The sequence below is a fragment of the Zonotrichia albicollis genome, chromosome 28 (assembly GCF_047830755.1).
Source record: "Zonotrichia albicollis isolate bZonAlb1 chromosome 28, bZonAlb1.hap1, whole genome shotgun sequence".
In the NCBI taxonomy this organism is placed as follows: Eukaryota; Metazoa; Chordata; class Aves; order Passeriformes; family Passerellidae; genus Zonotrichia; species Zonotrichia albicollis.
The window spans coordinates 4,427,797-4,449,763 of record NC_133846.1 but is presented as its reverse complement, the minus strand read 5'-3'; the positions used below and the strand labels follow the sequence as shown (position 1 = coordinate 4,449,763).

General features: G+C 50.9%; 1 protein-coding gene across 39 annotated transcripts in view; it reads left to right on the top strand.

Annotated features, from left to right (window-relative positions):
• Positions 1 to 841: 841 nt before the first annotated feature.
• Positions 842 to 21,967, top strand: part of NFASC (neurofascin) — a 102,163-nt gene continuing 81,037 nt past the window's right edge. For 19 of the 39 annotated variants that reach the window (XR_012577128.1, XR_012577127.1, XR_012577126.1 and 16 more), the window contains exon 1: positions 1,119 to 1,526. Coding sequence is in view for 21 of the 39 variants with exons in the window: in XM_074528099.1 (XP_074384200.1) it covers positions 1,253 to 1,526 (274 nt within the window). In the remaining 18 variants the exon portion in view is untranslated. The other 20 variants (XM_074528088.1, XM_074528087.1, XM_074528096.1 and 17 more) reach the window with 13 other exon arrangements.

Sequence of the window (21,967 nt, the reverse complement as noted above, 5' to 3'; positions counted from 1 at the left end):
CCGGTGCCAGCAGTGCCAGCAGTGCCACCGGTGCCCCAGTGCCAGCAATGCCAACAGTGCCACCAGTACCGGCATTACACCGGTACCAGCAGTGCCACCGGTGCCACCGGTGCCCCAGTGCCAGCAATGCCACCAGTGCCACCAATAACGGCATTACACCGGTGCCAGCAGTGCCAGCAGTGCCACCAAGTGTCACCGGTGCCAGCAGTGTCACCGGTGCCACCAGTACCGGCATTACACCGGTGCCAGCAGTGCCACCAAGTGTCACCGGTGCCAGCAGTGTCACCGGTGCCACCAGTACCGGCATTACACCGGTGCCAGCAGTGCCAGCAGTGCCACCAAGTGTCACCGGTGCCAGCAGTGTCACCAGTGCCACCAGTACCGGCATTACATCGGTGCCAGCAGTGCCAGCAGTGCCACCAAGTGTCACCGGTGCCAGCAGTGTCACCGGTGCCAGCAGCCGATGTCGCCCCCAGCCGAGCGGTGCCACTCTCGCTCCTCTCCAGCAGCACCGGGGGACGCTCCTCGCCCTTAGGGACCCTCCGCACCCTCGGGGTGACCCAAACTCCTCCTCTCCTTGCCCAAAATTCGCATTTCTGTCCCTGGATTGAGTGCGGGGTTTTGGGAGGGGTCAGCTCCTTGGGGTGACCCAAACTCCTCCTTTCCTTGCCCAAAATTCGCATTTCTGCCCCTGGATTGCGTGCGGGGCTTTGGGAGGTGTCAGCCCTTCGAGGTGACCCAAACTCCTCCTTTCCTTGCCCAAAATTCGCATTTCTGTCCCCGGATTGCGCCTCCAGCCTTGGCAGGGCTCAGCCCCGCGCTGAGCGCCTGCGGCTGCTCATTAAGGGCGCCGCTAATGAGCTCCTCCCCCTGCTCTGCCCCCTCCCCTCCTGCCCGTGCCTTCCTCCCTCCTTTCCCTGCCTCATCCTCCTCCTCCTCCTGCTGCTGCTGCCGCTGCCGGGCCGCGCTCGCTCTCCGCCCGCTCGGGAGCGCGCAGTGCGGCGCGGCCGCGCCCGGGAGCGCGCAGTGCGGCGCACCGAGCCCGCACCGAGCCCCGGCTGCGGCCACCTCAGCTCCTCCGGGTAAGGACAAACCGGGATGCGGGAATCTCTCGGGGGATGCTCGGGGATGCGCACGGAGGGCGATCCGCGCATCCTCAGCGCCGATTTGGGCTCCTAAACCCGCTCGGTGACCCCCAGAACCTGCCGGTTTTGGCTGTCAGGACCCCGGGAGGGGGGAGCTGGGGCATGTGATGGGATTTTGGCTCTTACGTCACGGCTCCGTGTCCCTGCGTGTGACAAAACCCCGCGGTGGCAGTGCGGGGGCACGGGGAGCGCAGCCCGGGCGGGGACCTTGGGGTGACAGCGCAACTTTGGGGCGCCGAGAGCAGGAGGGGAGGGCGGATTGCTCTGCGGGGGACTCGGCTCGCTCCTTCCCTGCCGCCTTCCCTCCGGAAGAACATCCTGGGCCGGAAAAATCCATCGGGAAAACGCACCTGGGCTTGGGATGGGCCCCGGCGGCGAGCGGTGAGTGGCGGCCGCGGGATCCGCATCCTCCCGCAGCCGCTGCCGGGGATCGATCTCCATCGGGAAGAGCGGGGAAAGTGCTGAATCATTGGGATCCCGGCTCTCCAGGGCCGCGAGAAGCTCGGGAATGGGGTGAGGAGGGCGAGGAGGGAGCGCTGGGCCCTGGGGGAGAGGGATGGTTGGGATGGAGCGGGGATGGAGCGGGGATGGAGCGGGGATGGAGAGGGGTCCTCCCTTTTCCATGGCCTCAGGTGCTCCGTGGAGGGCAGGGAGCCGGGAAAACGCACATTCGCACCCAGAGGAGGTTTGGGTGGGAAAACGGAGGTTTTGCCAAAAAAAATCCCATCCCTGCTAAAACCGGTGCGTCTGGCACGGGTGGGTTTTGCTTTTCCCTTTGGAATTCTGCCTGTGGGCTCCTTCCTCAAGGTCAGCTCCCTGGCATGGCTCAGGAGCACTCCCCAAAGTCACCGCGGGCCGCTCCCGGCCGGGTCCCGGCGGAGGGGCAGTGCCGGGGATGCGGGAATTGCGGGAAAAGCTGGAATTCTGACATGCCCAGCAGAGGCCCGGCTGCTTTAAGATGGATCCTGTGGCGCTGTGGTGTTTCCGGGGTGCTCCTGGCAGCTGCCGAGGACAAAAGCAGGAATCCTGTGACTTTTCCAGGGATGCTGACTCCTTTCTTTCCTGGAAAACCTCCCCCTTCTTTGGCAGACACCGAGGGGGTGCTTTGTTCCAAGAAAACTTTGCTTTCTCTCCTGAAAGAAAACTCAAATTTGGCTTTTTTTTTTTTTTTTTTGCTCGATTTCTGTTTTTAATTTTGCTGTTTCCCAGTTCAGGGCTGGGCCTTTGCTGCTTTTCCCATTTTTTCTGTGTGGTTGTAACGTGAATCCAACATAAATAATGCATGGAAAAGCGCTGGGCTGGCAGGCAGGAGTTGTTTGGTTGGAAAAGTGACTTTGTTTACAGGAGTTGGGACCTGGGCCTGGTTTTGTGTTAATTCTGGCCTTAACAAAGCTCCATCCTCATCCTCATCCCAAGGGATTTGGTTTAAACCCAGCCCAATCCAATCATCCCTTCTCCCAGCTGATGATTAAATGCGGAATATCCCAAGTTTTCCAAATTAATTAATGAGGATTTTTTTTTCCTTCTCATTCTCTCTGGGTGTTTTTTTTGGGGGGGGATAAAACCCCCCAAAATCCGCTGGAAAAACTCCACCACAAAGGGTCCCAAAAATGGGAGGAAAATAGTGAATAATAATGGGAAAAATGAGGATTTTTTTTCCATGTTTTTGCTCCTGGCAAGTGGTTGGGATACTCTGAGTAGGATACTCATGAGATACTCCTGGGTGTAGAGGTGTGAGCTGGGAAGGGATTGGGATCAGGCGTGAAGCACAAAGTGAGTTGGGAGCAGAAAGGGAATGGGAATCTGGGAGTGAAAATGGGAATTTGGGAATAAGAATCTGGGAATGAAAATGGGAATTTGGGAATGGGAATCTGGGAATGAAAATGGGAATTTGGGAATGAGAATCCCACCCCAGGAAACTCTTGGAGATTCCCAAGAATGTGAGGAAAGGGATGGACATGAGCAGCAGGAAAAGGGATTTTTTTTGGTGTTTCCTTTGGTGGGAAAAGGGGGAATAAATGGATTTAAGGAAGTTTGGCTTCTCATTGGAGCCATTGTGAATCCCAGGGCTCCATCCCAGCTGGGGTCACCTTGGGAAAAGGAATTATCCATAAGGATCATGGTCCTGGATGGGATCCTCCCTCTGGTCCTGTCATCCTGCTGAGAAAAATGGGGAAGTTCTGGGGCTCTCCAAAGGAAAATTCCCTGGATAAAAAAAGAGTTTTATCCAGAAATTCAGAATATAGCAGGAATGGAGAAGATCTGGGGCTTTCCAAAGAAATATTCCCTGGATAAAAATGAGTTTTATCCAGAAATCCAGAAATTATTAGGAATGAAGAAGTTATGGGATGCTCCAAGGAAATATTCCCTGGATAAAGACCAGTGGAGCTCACCTGGCCAGGTGGAACTTGGAAGTGGAAACTTTGGAATTTGTTGGTTCCATCTGGAGCTTTGGAATTTTTCAGCTCTGTCCTGCCCTTGCTCAGGGGAGGAGGAGTCTCCAGGGAAAAGTTTGGGATTTGTTTGAGGAATCTGGGAAAATGGAGCAGCCCCATCCCCAGGACGTTCCTCAGGCTCTGATTTTATCTGGGAGCGCTCGGCAGGAATTTCTGGATTTGTTTTCCACCGTGGGGGTGGATTTTCTGTGGGGTTGTAATTTACTCGTCTGGGAAGCACCAACCTTCCAAATCCCAGCAGATCTTCATTCCCAGGGAGGAAAAACCTGGGAATTCAGGCAGAATTCCTTCATTTCTTTGTTTTCTGGGAGCTGTGGAATTCCCTGTTTTCCACACTTTTTAGGTGCAGCTGAATTGGGGGGATTCAAACCCAGTGAAAAAAAAAAATCAGATTTTCAGATAAGAAATATCAGATTTTATTTTAATTTAAACAGCAAAACCTGTGAGGAGACTCCTAAAAAAAACAAGGAAAAAAACCTCTGGCACTTCCCTTTATTCCTCAGGTTTTGTTTCCCCTTCCCAAAATATTCCTAAACCCTGCCAGGATCCATCCAGGGCTTGGATTCCCTTACAAATTTGTCAGATCTTGTCAGGGAGGTCTGGATTCCTTCCTGCCCCGGAGGGAATTCCTTTCCAACCTCATTTTCCTCATTTTCCATGTTGCTGGATGACTTCTGCTCCATCTTTTCCATTTTCCCCCCTCTTCCCGAAACCCCTTCATTCCTTTCCGGGCTGTCCAGGATAATTATTGCATAATTCCAGGGATTCCAGCTCGGAATGAACTTGCTGGAAGTTTAAATGTTCCATAATCCCCGTCCCCCTCCCTTTCCCTTTTTTTTTCCCTTTAATCCCGAGTTGAAAGAAACAGGGCTGGGTTATTACGGATTAAAAAAGAGGAGGATTTATCCCTCGGCTTATCGGGATCACCATTCCCACTTAATGAGATCGGAGGACAAGGATTATCAATGGGGAAAAAAACAGGGATGAGCTGAGGTGGACAGAAATTCCTGACAACGTCTCCTGATGTCCCATCCTGGAATTTTGAGACCCAGCTCTGTTTTCCTCAGAGATGCAACTGGGAGGGAGCATCCAAAGGGCACAGGAGAGGGGGAATAGTGGAAATTTTACCATAAAATGAGAATTTGGAGGTTTTTTTTCTTGCAGGTTTTCCGTCTTTTCCTGGCAGGTTTTCCGTCCCTTTCTGCCTCCTTGGCAGTGGAATTTTGCTCTCATCTTTGGATCTCATCTTGGAATTTTGAGACCCAGCTCTGTTTTCCTCAGGGATGCAACTGGGAGGGAGCAGCCAAAGGGCACAGGAGAGGGGGAATAGGGGAAATTTTACCATAAAATGAGAATTTGGAGGTTTTTTTTCTTTCATTCCTCTGCCTGCGAGCCTTAAGCAAGAGGTTGGCACATTCCCAGTTTGCTGGGAGTGCAGTTGGAGCTTTGAGCAATCCAGGCTTGGGAAGAGCGGATGAATCCTTGTCCTGGATTCTGGGATCTCCTTTCCCACCTCTGGAAGCAAACCTGGAGATCACGAGGAGTGGGGAAGTAGGAGCACAACCCCCGGGGTTGGAGCAAGGTGAAGCCGGAGGTTCACCGCAATTCCTGGCAGGTTTTCCGTCTCTGTCTGCCTCCTTGGCAGCGGAATTTTGTTCTCATCTTTGGATCTCATCTTGGAATTTTGAGACCCAGCTCTGTTTTCCTCAGAGATGCAACTGGGAGGGAGCATCCAAAGGGCACAGGAGAGGGGGAATAGTGGAAATTTTACCATAAAATGAGAATTTGGGGTTTTTTTTCTTTCATTCCTCTGCCTGCGAGCCTTAAGCAAGAGGTTGGCGCCTTCCCAGTTTGCTGGGAGTGCAGTTGGAGCTTTGAGCAATCCAGGCTTGGGAAGAGCGGATGAATCCCTGTCCTGGATTCTGGGATGCTCCTTTCCCACCTCTGGAAGCAAACCTGGAGATCACGAGGAGTGGGAGAGCGGGAGCACAACCCCAGTGTTGGAGCAAGGTGAAGCCGGAGGTTCACCACAATTCCTGGCAGGTTTTCCACTGCTTTCCACCTCCTTGGCAGAGGAATTTTGCTCTCATCTTTGGATCTCATCTTGGAATTTTGAGACCCAGCTCTGTTTTCCTCAGAGATGCAACTGGGAGGGAGCATCCAAAGGGCACAGGAGAGGGGGAATAGTGGAAATTTTGCCATAAAATGAGAATTTGGAGGGTTTTTTTCCTTTACATTCCTCTGCCTGCGAGCCTTAAGCAAGAGGTTGGTGCGTTCCCAGTTTGCTGGGAGTGCAGTTGGAGCTTTGAGCAATCCAGGCTTGGGAAGAGCGGATGAATCCCTGTCCTGGATTCTGGGATGCTCCTTTCCCACCTCTGGAAGCAAACCTGGAGATCACGAGGAGTGGGGATGTAGGAGCACAACCCCCGGGGTTGGAGCAAGGTGAAGCCGGAGGTTCACCGCAATTCCTGGCAGGTTTTCCACTGCTTTCCATCTCCTTGGCAGCGGAATTTTGCTCTCATCTTTGGATCTCATCTTGGAATTTTGAGACCCAGCTCTGTTTTCCTCAGAGATGCAACTGGGAGGGAGCATCCAAAGGGCACAGGAGAGTGAGAATAGGGGAAATTTTACCATAAAATGGGAATAGTGGAAATTTTACCATAAAATGAGAATTTGGAGGGTTTTTTTTCTTGCATTCCTCTGCCTGCGAGCCTTGAGCAAGAGGTTGGCGCGTTCCCAGTTTGCTGGGAGTGCAGTTGGAGCTTTGAGCAATCCAGGCTTGGGAAGAGCGGATGAATCCCTGTCCTGGATTCTGGGATGCTCCTTTCCCACCTCTGGAAGCAAACCTGGAGATCACGAGGAGTGGGGAAGTAGGAGAACAACCCCCGGGGTTGGAGCCAGGTGAAGCCGGAGGTTCACCGCAATTCCTGGCAGGTTTTCCGTCTCTTTCTGCCTCCTTGGCAGCGGAATTTTGCTCCTTTTTCCCGGGGACAGTCGGAATCTGATCCTGCGGCTCTGTCAGCCTGAATCCCAAATTCCTCCTGAAATTTCCTGGCATGGATAGGCCGGGCTGGCAGCTCCGAGTGGGAACTGGGAGGGCCGGAAGGTTCTGCTTGGATCGGTGGAAAATGCACCAAAATTTCCCTTTTTTCCCCTCTGAATTGTTCCCTTTCCCTGCTTATCCCGAGTTCAGAGAGCTGCAGAATCATGGAATAATTTGGGTTGGAAAATTAAAGCTCATCCCATTCCACGAGCAAGGACAAATTCCCCTATCCCAGGTTGCTCCAAGCTGGCCTTGGACAATTCCCAAGGATGGGGCAGCCACAAATTCTCTGGAAATCCTGGGAATGCCGAGGCCGGGAATGTCCGTGGGTAGGAAAATCCTGCTGGATCCGTCCGCTCTCCAGGGTGCTGAAGCCCCTCCTGGGGATTTGGGAACCGCACGTCATTCCCCAAATTCCCATCTCCCTGCTCCCACTGGAATCCTGGATGAAAAGGGAAAACTGGGATACACTGGAACAACAGAATGCAGGGAATGTGGGAATTCCCCCTTTTCCACCCCCGCTGTGGTTTTTAAGCTGGAGTTTGGGTGGTCTCCACAATTTAGGATGGATTTTAAACCCCACCTGGGTAAATCTGGGTTAAGTTTAGGGCTGATCCCGCTCCTGATGGTGGTGACCTCCTGAGGTGATTCCAGCTGGAATTGTCTGGGGATCCGGCTGCCCCTGGGATTTTTGGGAGCAGGGAATAAGACCCTCTCCCTCTTTGTGTGGCTTTGGGGATTTTTGTTCTCCTGGGCAAAGCTCGGCTGCCCATCCTTGTTGGAGCAGATTTATGGGATATTTCTTTTTATTGGATATTCCCAGCAGTTTTTATTGGATATTCCCAGCAGTTTTTGGTGGATATCCAGAGCAGGTTTTGGTGAATATTTAGAGCACTTTTTTGGGATATTCTCAGCAGTTTTTACTGGATATTCCCTGCAGTTTTTGCTGAATATTCAGAGCAAGTTTTGTTGGATATTCACAATGTTTTTATTGGATATTCCCAATAGTTTTTGGTGGAAATTCAGAGCAGGCTTTGTTGGATATTCACAGTTTTTTAGATATTCCCAGCAGCTTTTTATTTAGATATTACTGATAGTTTTTATTTGATATTCCCTGCAGTTTTTATAGGATATTCCCCCAACCTGTGAGCAGGGAAAGAATCCCAGCCTTCCCTTTTTCCCCAGGTGAAGATCAGCCAGCCCCTCAGGCTCTTCCCAATCCCACAGACTCTTCCCTTGGGTTTTGTTTGCCCTTCCCAAAGTATCCCCTTGGATTTTAAACCCGCCAGGATCCACCCAGGGCTTGGATTCCTTTACAATCTTTCTCAAATCTTGTCAGGGAGTCCTGGATTCCTTCCTGCCCTGGAGGGAATTCCTTTCCAAACTAATTTCCCTCATTTTTGGATGACTTGTGTTCCATGTTTTCCTTTTTTTCCCCCTCTTGCCGAAGCCTTCTCAGCCATCCAGGATGGTGACACCACCAGCCACTCTGGATTTGCAGACACTGCCCCATTTGTGGGGCCGGGATGGCTCCGTGTGGGATAAAGGCCCCTCTGTGATTCCAGCCGGGGCCGATGGAGTGCGGGGCGCAGGAGAAGCTCCCGTCCCTGCTGTCACCTCGGTGGTGTCACATTCCTGAAATCTGGCTTTGACATTCCCAGCAGAGCCGGCCACAAAGGCTCCTTGTTGGGGTCTCCTTTGGGATGGGGCTGAGGCAATCCCAGCTGGGAGCGGGAGGAGGGGAGGGACAGGACGGGGCTTTGTGCCACCCGCACGTGCCAGGGCGCCCAGGGAGCTCCTCTGGTGGCACTTCCGACAGGCTGGGCGTGGTGGGGATGGTCAGCCTGGAGGAGGGAATGTTGTGTGGGAAACTGGGGTTTGGTTTGTGTGGGAATATCGGGATTTGGTTTGTGTGGGGATAACGGGATTTGGTTTGTGTGGGGAAACTGGGGTTTGGTTTGTGTGGGGATATTGGGATTTGGTTTGTGTGGGGATATCGGGACTTGGTTTGTGTGGGAAACTGGGGTTTAGTTTGTGTGAGGATACCGGGGTTTGGTTTGTGTGGGAAACTGGGATTTGATTTGTGTGGGGAAACTGGGATTTGGTTTGTGTGGGGATATCGGGATTTGGTTTGTGTGAGGATATCGGGATTTGGTTTGTGTGGGGAAACTGGGATTTGGTTTGTGTGGGGATATCAGGATTTGGATTGTGTGGGAAACTGGGATTTGGTTTGTGTGGGAAACTGGGATTTGGTTTGTGTGGAGATATCGGAATTTGGTTTGTGTGGGAAACTGGGGTTTGGTTTGTGTGGGAATATCGGGATTTGTTTGGTTTGCGTGGGGAAACTGGGATTTGGTTTGTGTGGGGATATCGGGATTTGGTTTGTGTGGGGATATCGGGATTTGGTTTGTGTGAGGATATTGGGATTTGGATTGTGTGGGGATATTGGGGTTTGATTTGTGTGGGGAAACTGGGATTTGGTTTGTGTGGGGATATCGGGATTTGGTTTGTGTGGGGATAACGGGATTTGGTTTGTGTGGGGATATCGGGATTTGGTTTGTGTGGGGATAACGGGATTTGGTTTGTGTGGGGATAACGGGATTTGGTTTGTGTGGGGATATCGGGATTTGTTTTGTGTGGGAAACTGGGGTTTGGTTTGTGTGAGAATATGAGGGGTTGGTTTGTGTGGGGATATCGGGGTTTGGTTTGTGTGGGGAAACTGGAATTTGGTTTGCGTGGGGAAACTGGGATTTGGTTTGTGTGGGGATATCAGGGTTTGGTTTGTGTGGGGATATTGGGATTTGGTTTGTGTGGGAAACTGGGGTTTGGTTTGTGTGGGGAAACTGGGATTTGGTTTGTGTGGGGATATTGGGATTTGGTTTGTGTGGGGAAACTGGGATTTGGTTTGTGTGGGGAAACTGGGATTTGGTTTGTGTGGGAAACTGGGGTTTGGTTTGTGTGGGGATATCGGGATTTGGTTTGTGTGGGGAAACTGGGATTTGGTTTGTGTGAGGATATGAGGGTTTGGTTTGTGTGGGGAAACTGGAATTTGGTTTGTGTGGGGATAACGGGATTTGGTTTGTGTGGGGATAGTGGGATTTGGTTTGTGTGGGGAAACTGGGATTTGTTTTGTGTGAGGATATTAGGGTTTGGTTTGTGTGGGGATATCGGGATTTGGTTTGTGTGGGGAAACTGGAATTTGGTTTGTGTGGGGATATCGGGGTTTGGTTTGTGTGAGGATAACAGGATTTGGTTTGTGTGGGGAAACTGGGATTTGTTTTGTGTGAGGATATCGGGATTTATTTTGTGCGGGGATATTGGGCTTGGACTTGTGTGGAGACCTCAGGATTTGATTTGTGTGGAAACCCAGCATTTAATTTGTGAGGAAACCTCGGAATTTAATTTGTGCGGATTTCATTGGTGTGGAGACCTCAGGATTTGATTGGTGTGGAAAACTCGGGATGTGAAGGGGTTACAAGGAATGAAAAGGGAATCTGCCACAGGAATTGGGGTGGTGGGACAAGAGGATGGGTTCAGGGAGATTTGGGTGGAAATTTGGGAAAGAATTTTTCCCTGTGATGGTGGGGAGGCCCTGGGATGGAATTCCCAGAGAATCCATGGCTGGCCCATCCCTGGAAGTGGAGATATCAGAATTTCAATCATGTGGAGACTTCGGGATTTGATTTGTGTGAAACCTTGGGATCTAAAGGAGTTACAAGGAAGGAAAAGGGAATCTGCAGCAGGAATCGGGGTGACAAGACAAGGGGATGGGTTCAGGCTGAAAAAGGGGAAAATTGGGTGGGATATTGGGAAGAATTCTTCCCTGTGAGGGTGGGGAGGCCCTGGGATGGAATTCCCAGAGAATCCATGGGTGGCTGATCCCTGGAAGTGTCCCAGGCCAGGCTGGAGCCACCTGGGATAGTGGAAGGTGTCCCTTTGGTGGCACTGGGGGACCTTAACCTCCCTCCCAGCCCAAACATTCCGTGATTCTGTGATTCCACCTCAAATCCCCTCAACAAACTGGCAATCCCATTTCCTTCTTCCCCCGTATCTGGAAAATTTCAATTCTAACAGAAAATACCTCAAACCCAAACTTCCTATCCAAACCCCCATAAATCCCAGAAAAGCTGAAATTTGGCCTAATTCATCCACGTATTTTTTTTTTTACATCCAACACCAGAACTGCACATTTTAGAGGGCGGATTTTTCCCGAATGTCCTTCAAAACCCGATTCTGCACATCCCAGGCTGCCATTTCCTGCTGACAGCTCCGGGATCCAGCTGCCAGCGCTCCCCAGGGATTTTATTCCTGCCCATCCCAGCAGCTGGGACCAGCCTGGGGATTTTTGGTTGACCTCTTCTGAATCGTGCTGGCCCCAATGACAGCTGCGAGGCTGAGCTGGCCCCGGCCCAGGACAGCAGGCTGCTCCCCCATGTTTGATTCCATGGAATTCTGGCTTCTTTGTCTCCCTTTTCCAGCATTTTGGACAGGCCTTGGATTGGGATGGGGGTGGGAATGATTCCTGGGACTGACACAGCTGAGCTGGAGGGAATTTGGGGTTTTCTAAGTGTTCCTGGCAGGATTTTTGACCCAAATCTCAGATTTGAGAATAGACACTTCTTGGGAATTCCTATCTGTGAATAGTTCTCACAATTCCTCTTCCAAACCCCAGAGTAACGTGAAAAACAGGGATATCCAGGGATGAAACCCCCCAGGAAGAAAAACAAAACCCTTTTTCCCAAGAGAAAAGCAGTTCCTGCCCTATTGTCCGGCGAAAAGGGGGTGGGAATGGCTGGGATTGATCCCAAACAGCTGCTGGGACGTGGGAGGACAGATGGCTCAATTATGTCCAGAATGGGATGGGCAGTGCGGGGTTTGGGAGGCTTTGGGATCCTTTTCCCTGGAAAACTGAGCTGGGAGAGGCTGTGGAGGGAATTTGGGAGATTTTGAGATCCCCTTTTCACTAAAGGAGGGGCCTTGGGAGATTTTGGGATCCCCTTTTCACTAAAAGGAGGGGATTTGGGAGATTTTGGGATCCCCTTTTCACTAAAGGAGGGAATTTGGGAGATTTTGGGATCCCCTTTTCACTAAAAGGAGGGGATTTGGGAGATTTTGGGATCCCCTTTTCACTAAAGGAGGGGATTTGGGAGATTTTGGGATCCCCTTTTCTGTAAAGGAGGGCCCTTGGGAGATTTTGGGATCCACTTTTCACTAAAAGGAGGGGATTTGGGAGATTTTGGGATCCCCTTTTCACTAAAGGAGGGGATTTGGGAGATTTTGGGATCCCCTTTTCACTAAAGGAGGGGATTTGGGAGATTTTGGGATCCCCTTTTCACTAAAGGAGGGAATTTGGGAGATTTTGGGATCCCCTTTTCACTAAAAGGAGGGAATTTGGGAGATTTTGGGATCCCCTTTTCACTAAAAGGAGGGGATTTGGGAGGCTTTGGGATCCCCTTTTCACTAAAAGGAGGGAATTTGGGAGATTTTGGGATCCCCTTTTCACTAAAAGGAGGGAATTTGGGAGATTTTGGGATCCCCTTTTCACTAAAGGAGGGGATTTGGGAGATTTTGGGATCCCCTTTTCACTAAAAGGAGGGAATTTGGGAGATTTTGGGATCCCCTTTTCACTAAAGGAGGGGATTTGGGAGATTTTGGGATCCCCTTTTCACTAAAGGAGGGGATTTGGGAGATTTTGGGATCCCCTTTTCTGTAAAGGAGGGGATTTGGGAGATTTTGGGATCCCCTTCCCCGTAAACCTGAGCCAGGAGAGGCTATGAAGGGGGTTTGGGAGATTTTAGGATCCTTTTCCACTAAATCTGAGCAAGGACAAGCCATGGAGGGGCTTTGGGAAGTTTTGGGATCCCTTTCTCACTAGGGAAGGTCTTTGGGAGATTTTGGGATCCCCTTCCCTGTAAACCTGAGTGAGAGAGGATGTGGAGGGGCTTTGGGAGATTTTGGGATCCTTTCTCACTAAATCTGAGCTGGGAGAACCCATGGAGGGGGTTTGGGAGATTTTGGGATCATTTCCCACTAAATCTGAGCGAGGACAAGCCATGGAGGGGCTTTGGGAAACTTTGGGATCCCTTTCTCACTAAGGGAGGTCTTTGGGAGATTTTGGGATCCCCTTCCCTGTAAACCTGAGTGAGGAGAGGATGTGGAGGGGCTTTGGGAGATTTTGGGATCCTTTCCCACTAAATCTGAGCTGGGAGAACCCGTGGAGGGGCTTTGGGAGATTTTGGGATCCCTTTCCCAGAAAACCTGAGTTGGGAGAACCCATGGAGGGGCTTTGGGAGATTTTGGGATCCTTTTTTCCCCTAAATCTGTGCGAGGACAAGCCATGGAGGGGGTTTGGGAAGCTTTGGGATCCCTTTCTCACTACGGGAGGGTCTTTGGGAGATTTGGGATCCCCTTCCCTGTAAACCTGAGTGAGGAGAGGATGTGGAGGGGATTTGGGAGATTTTGGGATCCTTTCCCACTAAATCTGAGCTGGGAGAACCCGTGGAGGGGCTTTGGGAGATTTTGGGATCCTTTCCCACTAAATCTGAGCTGGGAGAACCCATGGAGAGGCTTTGGGAGATTTTGGGATCCTTTTCCCCGTAAATCTGTGCGAGGACAAGCCATGGAGGGGCTTTGGGAGATTTTGGGATCCCTTTCCCAGAAAACCTGAGTTGGGAGAAGACATGGAGGGGCTTTGGGAGATTTTGGGATCCTTTTTTCCCCTAAATCTGAGGGAGGACAAGCCATGGAGGGGGTTTGGGAAGTTTTGGGATTCCTTTCCCACTAAGGGAAGTTCTTTGGGAATTTTAGGATTTTATTCCCACCAATCTGAGATGGGAGAGGCTTTAGAGGGGCCGTTCCCAGGAGATCCCCCGGGTGCAGGTGGATGTGCCAATTTGGGACGTGCCAATTTGGGATGTGCCAATCCCAAATTATGCCACCTCGGAGCGCTCCGTGCCACCCTCCTGCTATTTCTGCTCCCGATCTGTGCCACAGCCAGAGCTGTCCTTGGGCTGGACCTCCAGAGGCCACAAAAATCCCACAGGATTTGGGATTTGAGCTGCTCGGGGATAATTTTAGCCCTGTGCTCCACTGGAGGAGAGGGAGGAGTGGGAATGGTGCCCTGGGATGGAGCTGAGCCCTCTGATCCAGGGTGTGGGATTCATCCAGCTGGAATCCCATCCCAAAACCTCATCTTGGGGGGTTTTTGTGGGAAAAGAACTCAAAGTATCCCCCTGGGAGCCAGGGGAGGGGGTGGGATGTGATTTTAAGCAGGGAAAGATGAAATAGGAATGCAGGAATAGCTGGGAACGCTGGAGGAACAGGAGCGGGAAGTTCAGGGTGCACTGAGGTGATAATTGGGATTTCTGAAGTGTTAATTGGGATTTCTGGAGGGTTTTTGCGATTCAGCCGTGAGTGATCAGCAGGAAAATTCTTCCCTTTATCCCCTTTAATTCTTCCCTTTATTCCCCCTTGTTCTTCCCTTTATTCCCGCCAGGAGAAATTTTTGGGACATTTCCAGGGTCAGGAGAAATTTCTGGGGAACATTTCCACTCTCCAGAGTCGGGGAAGGTCCCGGGGATGTCTCCAGAATCAGGGATAATCCTGGGGACATCTCCACCCTCCAGGATCAGGAGGAATTCCTGAGGAATTCCAAGAGAATTCCTCCCAATTCTCCAGGGTCAGGAGGAATTCCTGTGGACACCTCGGCTCCCCAGGGAAGATCCTGGGGACACCACCAGGAGATGTCCCAGGGCCAGCACAGCTCCAGCCCCACAGAGCCAGCTCCAAACTGCAAAATCGGGAAGCTGAGGCTTCTCCAGGTGGGATTTCCTGGTTCTGGGCACTGGGAAATCCCAAAATCCTTGTAGAGGACCAGTCCAGCACTGTCAGAGGGACCTGGGCGGGTCTGGGAAGTGCCACCATGGCCAGCCTTGGGAATGCTGCTGTTCCCTCCTCCTCTCCCTCATGGAGTCATGGAATGGCCGGAATACCCAGGGAAGGAGCAGATCCTCTCCAAATCCCATTTTCCCTTTGATATCCCAGCAGAACATCCCAGGAGCTGCTTTAGGGAATGAAATTAAAACCCGCTCGGCCCCGCTCAGATCTTGTCTCTCTTTCATGTTCCCTCTCCAAGAGGCTGGAGTGGTTTTTAATTCCAGCAAATCCAGGGAAAACTGGGAGAAGGAACAAATCCATCAGCAGGGATGGGGTTTGATGGTTTCAAATCCTGAGTTTTGCTCCTCTCGCTGTCCCGTCCTTCTCCCTCCCGGCCCCATTCCGATTTTCCAGCCGTTGGAAATCTCTCTGCCGTGCCCGGTGGGCATCGCCCAATCCTAGAAAATCCGGGATCAGCCAGCCTGGAATTATCCTGGAGGCTCCTGAGGGTTTAATGAGGCTCAAAGTGGAACCAAAAGGGGTTTGTGGTGGAGAAGGGAGAATTTGGGTGTTCCTGGAGGTGGAGGGAGCCGGGATGGGATTCAGGGAAGCGCCAAAACCTCGGGATTGGCTCCTGGAAGCTCCAAATTCTCAGAATCTCCCTAAAGTGGGAATTTTTGGTGGTGGAGATAAGAAAATTCCCCTTGGCATGATGTTCATTCCATATTGGGATGGGGCAGCTGGAAAACTGGGAATGTTGCTGTGTTCATTCCCAAATATCAGAGTTTGGGTTCACCCGGGCCAGGAAAAAGGTGAATCCTTGGAGAGCACTTTGGGAAGCAGGAAAATGGGAATTCTTGCCCCAAAAGGGCTCGGAGCCGGCACCGGGACACCTCCTCCTCCCTGCCTTCCCTACTCCCAGCCGTTTAATCAGGAAAATGGGAATTGCATATTAATGAGATGCTAATGAAGCCGTGGAAGGGATCGGGCGAATCCTCATTTAAAGCTACAAAGCGGAGCTTTGTTTTTAAGGTGGGTTTATCGCTGCTGGGCCCGCCTGATTAGTCCCAATCTCCCGCTGCTCTCCGTTGGGAAATTCCCACTTTTATTCTTTGGGAAGTCTCTCCCCAAGTTCCTGCACCACCCTTCAGGGAAATCCAGGACAATTATCCCAACAAAGATTCCTCTCCCCATTTCCTCCCTCCCCCATCTATTCCCAAATTTCTGCTGGAGCTGGGATAGGCAGCCAGGCCTCTTCTGGATTTTTAATTTTATTTTAAAAATTTAAATTTTTTAAAATTCCCTCTTTTCCCTGACTGGGGTTGGCTCTTTCCCAGCTGGAAAATCCCAGGATGAGCGATGAGGGTGCAGGAGGTTGGGAAATACAGATCCCTGTGATCCACTCCCCAATCCCTCTGGAATTTTCTCTCTGTGCTCCATTGCAGAGGCGAAAATCCAACAATTCCAAGCTGGAATATCGGTGGGATAGTCAGAAATTCCCAGCCGGGAATTCTCAGCGCTGGGGATGTCTCTGCTCTGCTTTTCCCCAAGGGCTGGGAACAAAAGGAAGCTGCATCTGGGAACAAAACGCTCTGGGAGCGTGTCACCCGCTGGGGACACGGGGACAGGCCCAGGCTGGCACTCGGGCACGGGGAGGGCACAGAGTGGGCAGTGTCCTGTGCCCCATTGTTCCCGAGGGAAAAGGCAGGGAAAGAAGGGAAGGACGGAGAAAGTCGGAATTACGGATCAGGGCTGTGGAGCCTCCGCGCTTCTCCGGGATGGAGGGGTTGGGAAAAATCAGGGAGAGGGAAAGGGGGATTTTTTGGGGTGTGGGGGACTCAGGGCATCCTCAAGATGTGGGAAATTTTAGGAGGAAATGGGAATTTTTTGGGATGCGGGGAGTTCAGGATGTCCTTCTCGGCATGTGGAAAATCTTGGAGGGAAATGAGGATTTTTGGGATGTGGGGAGCTCAGGTTGTCCTTCTCAGGAGGTAGAAAATCTTAAAGGGAAATCGGGATTTTTGGGATGTGGGAAGCTCAGGGTGTGTTTCTCAGGACGTGGAAAATCTTAGGGGGAAATAGGGATTTTTTTGGGATGTGGAGATTTCAGGATGTCCTTCTCGGGATGTGGAAAATCTTAGAGGGAAATGAGGATTTTTGGGACATGGGGAGCTCAGGTTGTCCTTCTCAGGAGGTAGAAAATCTTAAAGGGAAATCGGGATTTTTGGGATGTGGGAAGCTCAGGGTGTATTTCTCAGAATGTGGAAAATCTTAGGGGGAAATAGGGATTTTTTGGGATGTGGAGATTTCAGGATGTCCTTCTCGGGATGTGGAAAATCTTAGAGGGAAATGAGGATATTTGGGATCTCAGGGCATCTTTCTCAGGAAGTGGAAAATCTTTGAGTTTGGGATAGAGAGAGGGAGAAGCCCAACCTGAGCTTTGGAGGGGGAAAAAATGGGAGAGGGAAAGGGAGATATTTCCCTGCTGTTGGAATAATGTGTGAGGAGACGGAGATTTCCTGTAAATCCTGGGATTTGAAGCATTTTTGGGGGTAATTCCCTGCCCTTGGAAAAATCTGTGACAAGGTGGAGATTTTCTGTAAATCCTTGGATTTTAGACATTTTTTATTTGAGATAAAGAGAGGGAAAACCTCAACCTCAGCTTTGGAGGGGAAAACTGCCTGATGTGGGAGAGGGAAAGGGAAGTGGCTCCCCATCCCTGGAATAACCTGTGACAGGGTGGAGATTTCCTGTAAATCCTTGGATTTGTGACTTTTTTTTTTGGGGATAAAGAGATGGAAAACTGTGCTGGACATGGGAGAGGGAAAGGGAGGTTACTCCCTGCCCTTGGACGATGAGGAGGAGGAATAAATCAAATCCTTGGAGATTGTGGGATCTGCCCCGCTGTGGGATGGGGACATTCCGGAGCAGTGGGAAGCACACGGGAGAAGGTTTGGAGCTCCCTGCAGCCTCCAGGAATTCCGAGGGAAGTGGGATTTTTGGGATGGGGGTAATTCCAGAGCTGGGGTGCCCCTTCCAAGGGCAGGGATGGAGCAGTGGGAAGAACAGGCAGGAAGTTTGGGAATTCAGAGCGGGAGCTGATGGAGCAGAATTCCCTCGGGAACAGGGAATCAGCACCCAGGAATGGGGTAATTCCAGGACTATTCAAAGCCAGGCTTTGCCTGCTCTGCTTTCCCAAATTCCCGTCCTGTTGAGATGCTCTGAGCCCAGAGGCTCTGGAAAACCAGAGGAGTGGGAGCAGGGCTGGGATCACCATGGATTCCTCCAGGAAGATTTTCCTCCTAATTAAGCTCAACAATAACAACAACAAAAAGGAATTTTTCCCTTTTTAATAATAAATCAGGAGCGTTTTCCCGATGGGAGCACCGAGCCTTTTCCCACCAGCTTCCAGAGGGTCTGCTCCCAGCTCTCTCTCATTCCTCATGAATAATTTTCCGGATTCCTCCCCTGTCCTGCATGGATTGGCGTTGCCATGGCTACCAGCGAGGGATGCGATCCTGAGGGATGCGGGAGAGCGGCAGGAAAAGGGTTGGGAAAATGGGAAAATGGGAAAATCCCCAAAAGGGCTCTGGCATCCTGCAGGGATGCTCCAGATAATCCCGCTCCCAGTTTTTTGTGGGATTCCCCGACATCCTAAAGGGGTTTTGTGCCTGGATTTTGTGGGATTCATCCCTCCCATATGGAAATTCTGTTTTTCCCATGCTCTGAGCGCTCGTTCCATCTTGAGCTTGGAAAAAGGGAGCGAAATCTTTCCCAAAGCCACGTGAGGGAGATTCCCAATTTTCCACATCACCTCAGCCAAGGTGGAACACGATCCACATTCCCACATTATGCAGGGAAAAACTTGGGATGGTTTTTTTGGGACAGGTTGTGCCCGGATCCTGCGTTTTAGATGTGCCAGAGGTGGGATCCTTCCTCCTCTCCTCAATTTTTCATGGAAAATCTTCTCAGTATTTTACCAAAGTTGAATTCCAGCTCCAATTTCCGATGTGCAGAATTCAAGGAATTTGCTGATCCAACCCTCAGTCCCAATTCCTGCTCTTTGTTTCACTCAGCTCCGGGGTTTTAATGGATTTTCACGCTTTTCCCATTGAATATTCCCAGCAGGAAACTTTGGTGGATGAGAGATGGGGTGGGAGGAGTTAAATATTGAAATTTCCCTTTCCTTTGTGTTTTCCCTCAAATTTAAACTCTGCGATTTTCCTGTGGATTTCCCCTCCCTCTTCCAGTGGTGTCAGCAAAGGGGAGATTTGTGTCTCCAAGGATTTGCAGGACATGGATTCCACCTTTTCCAGGGATTTTGGAAAGTTTTAGCAGATAAAAATCCTCACTCCATTCATCCCTGGCTCAATCCATCCTTTGACGTTTTCCAAGGAAATCCTGAATTCCAACCCGGCTTTTTAATTCCCCAAAATCCCTTTTATTTTTATGGAATTCTTAACCACGGCATCCCTGGGCTCCCTCCCGAGCTGGGTTTGTGCCAACTTCATTATCCCAGAGCCAAAAGCTTCTCCCAATTAATTTATTCCCATTCCGGAGGCAGCTCTGGTGGCAGATGGAGAGGTGGTGACACCGGGATTTGATGATTGAGTGACAAAGGGTGACAATTCCATGGAGAGCGAAAGGAAAAGTTGTGAGAAATGCCAGGGAATAGTGAGAAAAAGCAGGGAATGGTGGGAAATAGCAGGGAAGGGTTTTGCCCTCTTCGGGGAATGAATAAATTTGAAATTTCATCGCGTTCCTGTGGAAAATGTCCTCGAGGGTTGTCACAATTCCTGGGGAAAGAGTTGGGAATGGGATCACCAAAACCTGCCAGGAATGGTGGGACACACCTGGAGCATCAGCTTTGGGTCACCAGGTGGGGTTTTTGGGAATGAGCTTCATGGAAGTGTCCGAGGCCAGGTCAGTTCCCACTGGGATCACTTGGTTCCTACTGGGATCACTCAGTTCCCATTGGGATAAAACAATTCCCAATGGGATCATTTGGTTCCCACTGGGATCACTCAGTTCCCATTGGGATCAGTTGGTTCCTACTGGGATCACTCAGTTCCCATTGGGATAAATCAGTTCCCACTGGGATCATTCAGTTCCCGCTGGGATCACTTGGTTCCTACTGGGATCATTTAGTTCCCATTGGGATAAATCAATTCCCAGTGGGATCATTTGGTTCCCACTGGGATCACTCAGTTCCCATTGGGATAAATCAATTCCCAGAGGGATCACTTGGTTCCCACTGGGATCACTCAGTTCCCATTAGGATAAATCAGTTCCCAGTGGGATCATTTGGTTCCCACTGGGATCAGTTGGTTCCTGCTGGGATCAGTTAGTTCCTGCTGGGATCACTCAGTTTCCATTGGGATAAATCAATTCCCAGTGGGATCACTTGGTTCCTACTGGGATCACTCAGTTCCCATTGGGATAAATCAGTTCCCACTGGGATCATTCAGTTCCTGCTGGGATCAGTTAGTTCCTGCTGGGATCATTCAGTTCCCACTGGGATCACTTGGTTCCTACAGGGATCATTTAGTTCCCATTGGGATAAAACAATTCCCAATGGGGTCACTTGGTTCCTACTGGGATCACTCAGTTCCCATTGGGATAAATCAATTCCCAGTGGGATCAGTTGGTTCCTGCTGGGATAATTCAGTTCCCACTGGGATCAGTTGGTTCCCACTGGGAATCCCACTGGGATCAGTCAACTCCCACTGGGATCAGTCAACTCCCACTGGGAATCTTATGGGGATCACTCAGTTCTCACTGGGATAAATCAGTTCTCGCTGGGATCGCTCAATTCCCACTGAGATCGCTCAATTCCCACTGGGATCGCTCAATTCCCACTGGGATCAGTCAGTTCCTGCTGGGACAAATCCGTTCCCGCTGGGATCGCCCATGCCTGATGCCCTTGGCAGGATGGAGAGCCAGGTCTGGGATCCCAGGATGGGATCAGGATCTGCTGTTCCTGTGTCCAAGGGTTCCTCTCACACAGGAGAGGAATCCCAAGTGTCCCAGCTTCCCCGGGTGGATTTTCCCATGGGAACAGACGTCCCTGGCACGGACGAGCTGTGGGTTGTGTCCAGCAGGGAAGGGAATTCCAGCCAAACCCTCTCCCAGCTCCGTGTGATCGGAAAAACGCGGAGTTTTCCTCTCTCTGAGTGCTGCATCCATCATTTTATTCACAAAACCATGAAACATCCTGAGTGGGAAAGGACTCCTGGGGACCCCAAAAATCCCAAATATTCCCATCCTTGAGGAGGCTCAGGCTGCTCCAAGCCCGGGTGCAGAATCCGGCAGCAGGAGCGGAGGTGGGAGCTGGGAATCTTTTCCAGAGGCTCCGGATCCATCCCAGGGCTGTTTTCCCACCTGGTTTAACCCTTGGCTGATCCCAGGGCCAGATGCCACCAGGGAGGGGGGGCCTGGGGACACTCTGGGGACAGGCACAGCCCGTGTCCCCCCGTGCCACCAGCTCCGGGGGTTTTCTGGGAGCAGCGTGGGATGGATGGCCCTGGAACGAGGTGACAATGGCACAGCGTCACCTCCACCTGTCCTGAGCTGCCAGGGGGGTTGGGATGGGATTTATTGGGATGGGATTTGCTGGGGTGGGATTTGCTGCTCCATCGGGAACAGGACAAGGGGACCGGAGCGTCCCTGAGTCACCACCCCACGGATTCTTTGGGATTTTCTGTTGGGATTCCTGGAAAAATGGTCCTGGAGCAGCCTCAGTGCCCCCCAGTTTTTTACAGCTTGTTTGTGCGTTCTGTTGACTTGTGGGGTTTTGTTGTAAAGATTAATTGTTTAAAGATAAAAAGCAGGTTTTTATTTATTTTTTTTTATACCATGACACCAACCCAAGGGGATTTTCTGCCGGTGGCAAAGCTGCTCTGTGCTCCTCAATCAGCTTTAATGAAGCAATAAATGGAGCTGCCGGAATGTTCCCCGGGAACAGCAATTCCCAAAGTTTTACTGTTCCTCCTGCAGCCATAAATCGGGATAAACTGGGATAAAAATCCAACTGCTGCTGGGAGCATCCTGCTGGTCCTAAGGAGCTGATTAAATCAAACCCCTCACTGTTTAATTTTGTTGGATTCCAAGCCCAGGTTCCCTTTGCTTCCCATTTCCTGCTCTGGAAGCTGGGGGTGTTTTCCTGGAGCAGGGATGTAAGGAAGGGATTTTTCCCATTGTTTTCCCAAAAAAATCTCATTTTAAGAAACGGGAATAAATGAATTCCAGTCCATCCTCAGAGTGGTTTGTGCACCCAGTGGATCCCAGGGGACATTCCAGGTGCTGTTTGCAGGGATTTTGGGAATTCTGATATGGAGATGACTTTGAGGCAGATTCCCTGCAGGGGGATCCATATCCTGGTTGGTGCTGGAGTGGGATCTCCTGGGAATTTCTCCAGGAAAAGGAGCTGTTCCCACGGGTTGTGATAT